The 5,493-nt window shown below is 36.2% G+C and overlaps 1 protein-coding gene across 1 annotated transcript; it reads left to right on the top strand.

Annotated features, from left to right (window-relative positions):
• The first annotated feature begins 1,307 nt into the window (after positions 1-1,307).
• Positions 1,308-5,051, top strand: pglyrp2 (peptidoglycan recognition protein 2). The gene is made up of 5 exons (XM_042725485.1): positions 1,308-1,600; positions 1,974-2,828; positions 2,922-3,132; positions 4,327-4,624; positions 4,726-5,051. Exons 1-5 carry the CDS (start codon positions 1,537-1,539, stop codon positions 4,744-4,746), a joined length of 1,449 nt encoding a protein of 482 aa, XP_042581419.1. The 5' UTR covers positions 1,308-1,536; the 3' UTR covers positions 4,747-5,051.
• The last annotated feature ends 442 nt before the right edge of the window (positions 5,052-5,493 follow it).

Below are 5,493 nucleotides of genomic sequence, written 5' to 3'. Positions count from 1 at the left end.
AAAATCCATTCTGTCAAACAGATGTCTATTGACAGAAAATGCCTGTAAAAGAACTTTGAAATTATATAAATATATATATATAATTTTCTTTTTCAATTAATTTCACTTGGCACAAGTTACAGGATGTTGGTTATGATATGTCACTTTATCTACTTTTATCTTTTAATTTGTGAAACCACATGCACATGAAATAAAGTCTGAAAAAAAAAATTTGTGTGTCTTTAAATCATTTTTACATGTCAAAATGCAAACTAAAATTATTTGTTTGGTAAGATATTTAACCTTAAAACACACAATCAAGCCTCAAGTAAAAATTCAAAAAAACTAACTAAAACAAAACTTAAGTAACAAGTAATTTCTTGTTAACAGGAATAAAATCAAAACGTGTACATCAAATAGCATGCGAAAAGCAGTTTCTCAAATCAATGGTAGGTATTATTAGCAAAACATTATTGGTAGAAAACTTTGGCATACCATGACTACTACTTCTGCAGTAAAGTATTCACATATTCTGTGTGCATGAAACATACAGTACTACTGTTTAGCATTTGTTGAATAATGTCCACTGTTTCTCTTACTATTAAAAAAAAAAAAAAAAAAAAAATAGTATGCCCTATACAGTAAATACTGCACAGTATTCAGTAAGTAGTACACAAGTTTTCCAAAAACAGCTTTGGCCTTTTCATCTAAAAATTTGATGCTACTTTAATTTCAATGTTCTTGCTGCCGCAAAAGGGAAGAATTTATCATGTAAGAAAGTTACAACGAGGAATTGGTTGAAAAGTGAGCCTTTGAGTCTGGACCAATGGAGGAATATCATGGAGGAAATATTTGCAAATGAACCATGACCTGAGACTGGAAGCACATAAATGTAAAATACGATGGAGGAAATGGACCTGTTATGTAACTCACTCAAATGTATGATACAAATGGAAGACCTGTATTTGTAGCACCCTACCAGTTGTTATTTTGTTCATAGTGAAAATTAAAAAATGCAAAAAAAAAAAAAGAAAAAAAAAAAAAAAGAGAAGAATTTCTTCTAATCAACAAATCCAGCTAAAATGCGTTTCTCCGCAGGCTGTAACTAAATACAGACAGTTGTAGTCATTCTTCAGGTAACTGTGTGCACATGTGCAACAACTAACTGTTTTTGCTATTACATTATATAGGCTACCACTACTAGCTATGACCTTTACCTCCTTTATTTCCAGTAACTCTTCCTTCCACAACAAACAGAACGGCAGATCTGTCAGTCACTGCCATCCAAAAATCAATATTTGTAGTTAAATTCAGATTATGGGGAAGACCTTTACTCACATCAGAGTACAAACATACAAACTCGTACAACCTCGAACATGCAATCCTATTGAAGCAACACAAAAAACATGTTTTTCACGATGGAATACGCCACCTGACTAACGTAAAATTGCAGCATTAGAAGTGCCCTGCCTTCAGTGTTTCAGCATATGTACAAATACTCTTACACCGTATTCAAATCAAGCACTTAGTACTGAGTCGTAGCATTTAGTACTGATAATGACACCAGGAGCATTGTGGATTATTACCATGTCTGGGATATGTGTAGTCATTCAGAGCTCAGGTACGTACACCATAACTCTTGGTAACACTTTATATTAAGCTGTACTTGTTACTTATATTTACTATTATAATAACAATAAATTCTGCATAATTACATGCAAGTATCCATAAACTGTATTGTGTTCGCAGCTCGGCTTATATGCGTACAGTTTAATTGGATTACCATCTCAACCATAGTGATATGTGCAGATTTCAAAAGACAGCAGAGACATGCTATATGTTTAATACTTAAATTTACTGTCACATATACTTTTGTCACATGTACAGTCTTCAAAGAGATTAAGACCGTGCTTCAATTACCCCCCAAACCCTCTTTAGCTTGATTATAATTGCACATGCAAAATTATTGTGTCTTAAGTAATTATATATTTTAGTTACAGCAGTTCATCTGAGGAACATGGAGCACTTTACAACTGCTGTTACACACTTAGAAGATTTAAACCCAGGACTAAGTCCACTGGCTTTAGTGACGAATCTACGCAAAATTGCAGACCAAAGTGACAATCTCACACATGACCTTATGGGATCATCTGACAATCGAGGTGATGTTCACTATGAAAACAACAGCTTTATCACAGAGCAGATGAATATAAACCACAATCTCTCCAATTTCCTGGACGAAGTCACTCATCATTTCATAACAAATGATCATGATGAGAGAGGAGTTGTTCTGACTCCTGATGGCACGACGGTTGCCCTTGCTCCTCTCCTTTTAGGTATTGAATATGGGCTACGGGCTAACGAGGACAGTAACCAGCCTCATGGTTTCTACCTACTCCCACTGGCCAAGTACTTAGGCATGTCATTTCTGCAGTTTGGGAATGCAACTCCACCTGAGCGGCTTGGCCCGGATGGTTGTTGGGATAATGTATCTGCTCCCATGGTTTTTACTCTTTCAGGCATGCCAACCTTGGCCACTGATGCTCTGGTCCATGGTGGAATGGATGGAGCCATACTTGGGAAGCATCTTTCTGTTGTTAACTGCTCTGAAGTAAATTTGAGCACACTACTGAGGAGCTACTACTTAGATACTATGGAAGAGTTGGATCATGACTTGAATACTCATCTGAGAGGACGCTATCGCAGACCGAATTTTAAAAAGATCACAAATTTATCACTGCTTAAAGAGAAAGTAGCAAATGCACTACATAGTCATCAACAAAAAGGAGACCTTGGGGTTGAGAGTCTTATAGAAAAGGGAATGAAAGACTTTATGCTACGTTATATGGGTAAGTGAAGGTATACTTCCAGTTGGTCAAATAAAACTCATCTGTTCAAACGCTGGTGTTAAACCAGCGATCTCCATGCTTACCCTCCTTCAGAGTGTCCTGCCATCATTCCAAGATGTATGTGGGGAGCAGCACCACCCGTGGTTCCTCTCAACCCTCTGTCTCCACCCCTGCCATTTCTGTATATTCACCACACAGCGAGTCCCAGCAAACCCTGTCGAAACCTTCAGATGTGTTCCAAAAATATGAAGGCAATGCAACATTTCCACCAGAAGGGGCGGGGCTGGTACGACATCGGTTACAGGTAACATGTGCTCCAGCATGATTCTGTCACAAATATACATTCTGTCCTTAAACCTATAGTTTGCTGCCTACAAAGGTGGGCATTGTGGTGTGAAAGCTGTTCCAAAGGGTAGGTGTTCCTAGTCCCAGAATGCTTTGCAATGAACTTACATAATTTGAAAAAAAAAAAATTACACAACTACAGTAAATAAACATTTAGACATATTGAGAAATTATGTTTTAACCATAATAATGTATTTTCAAAATCAGAGTATACAAAGAAATCACATACTACATTTAAACTAGTAGACATACTGTCCATACTGTGTAGTACATATTGCATTAATACTGCATTCTGTGTGTTTCACTCTTTTGTTGCATCCAGAAAACCACATACGCACTGAGTAGGTACTTCTCTTTCTGAGTAGTAATTATTTCACAACCATTAAAACTATATGTTTTATTAATCTTTAGCATGATTGTAATCTGTATGTACTACATTTGTCATATTAACCTACCAGCACTAGCAGTTTTACCTGCCAAACCTCTCCCATGCGATAGTAAAATTTCAATGAAATGTGCACTTCATCAGACAACTTTTTGCTTAATGTTTTATGAATACTGTGAATTTAGACATGCTGCTCTTTAACATATATTTTAGCCCACTATAATGTAGGGAAGTTTGCATACTCAGATTTTCTCAGGGGAAAAATAAACACAAAATGGCAGCTGAGGTAATCTTATAATTCATTCAATACTGGAAATATCTAAATTAAAAATGGATTACTTTATACAACATTTGTGTTTACTGTGTAATATCTTGCTTAATTCTGTGTATATAACTGTTAGCATAGCAACATGCTAATGTCAAACGCCATAGGAGTCAAGTCTCTCCAGTTCTTCAAGTGAGGAGCATTTTAGCAAGACGACAAAAAACAGTCCCTTATGAGGTTACATTCAAGTTATGTTCCTGCCTTAGAATAGAAACCAGTGGCTGGTTTTAGAACAGATATCATGTTTACATACATAAAAATATAAAATGTTTAAAAGTTGAATTGACCTACTTTGGGTTTTTTTTTTTTTCCCTAAAAACTGATCAGCGCATATGCAACCATATTTTTCCATATTTTTATTTTTTCTTTGAGTAGAGTGCATGCAAAAGATCACAATCAGTATCATTTGTAAAGTATTATGTGCATCTGACTGTCTCTCCAAGCTTTGTTGTTGGGTCTGATGGCTACATCTACGAAGGACGAGGTTGGATGTCAACAGGGGCTCATACTAAAGGACACAATAGTGTTGGGTATGGTGTTGCTTTTATCGGGGACTACACTGCTCATTTACCCGCCCAATATGCCATGGACCTAGTGCACCATCATCTGGTCAAATGCGGAGTGAGCAAAGGATTTCTGCAGGAGAATTTGACCATTCTGGGTCATAGACAAGTGGTAGCAGGCACAGAATGTCCAGGGGAGTCACTGTATTCTGAGATAACAACCTGGGAACACTACAAAGTACGTAGAATGCTAAACTTGGAAATTTCAAAGTTTAATGCTGGAAATACTTGTCATCCAAAACGACACATTAATCTGTGACTGTAACATGTTGTTCACAGGAAACGGATCCTTTTAAGTAACAACGAGGACATCTACTGTCACTGACATGACATGACTTAAGGTGCATGACTGCTTTAGAAGCCACAACAATGAAACCCACTAAATAGTATGAAAAGTATTCTTAATTTTAAATATACATTTAGTTTTAAATATAATTTAGAAGTTAAAAGGTTGGCATTTAAATGTGAGGTTATTAGCATAAAACAGGCCATTAGCATTACTCTGTACATTGGTTGGAAGTCTGTATGAAACCTTGAAGTGTTACTGTACTGTATGTAAGTGAGTAATATGTTTGCAAAAATAAACAAGATGATCTCTAATCCTACATGTTGAGTTTTGTGTGTGACAGTTTGAAGGAAAGGTTGACAAGATTACTTTAGTCTTTACCACGACAGGAAGTGGTTTTTACAGCAGGGCCCAGAGTGAGACAGGAAGTGCTGCTGTTTTGACAGGAAATTTAACCGTCACTGAACAAAACAAGCAGTTATTTAGGTTAAACTGTCAACCCTGATCATATTTAATAAAAATTTTTTTTTAAATCTAACCTTGATCATGTTACGCTACAGTGATCATAAGAATTTTTCCAGTCACAACCATACCAGTTTAGTTCAAACTCAAATACAACAATCAAATGAAATATTATGCTTTCTAGATTTTCCCATAAATAGGAATAACAAAGTAAATAACACAGCACTATAATTTTGCACTAGTTGGGTCAGTCTGGGAAATATCCTCATCTCAACCTGCGTACCTAACCTGATTTCCCC

Source organism: Cyprinus carpio, chromosome B6 (assembly GCF_018340385.1).
Source record: "Cyprinus carpio isolate SPL01 chromosome B6, ASM1834038v1, whole genome shotgun sequence".
NCBI lineage: Eukaryota > Metazoa > Chordata > Actinopteri > Cypriniformes > Cyprinidae > Cyprinus > Cyprinus carpio.
The sequence above is the reverse complement of the archived record's forward strand: the minus strand, read 5'-3'. Positions and strand labels throughout refer to the sequence as shown.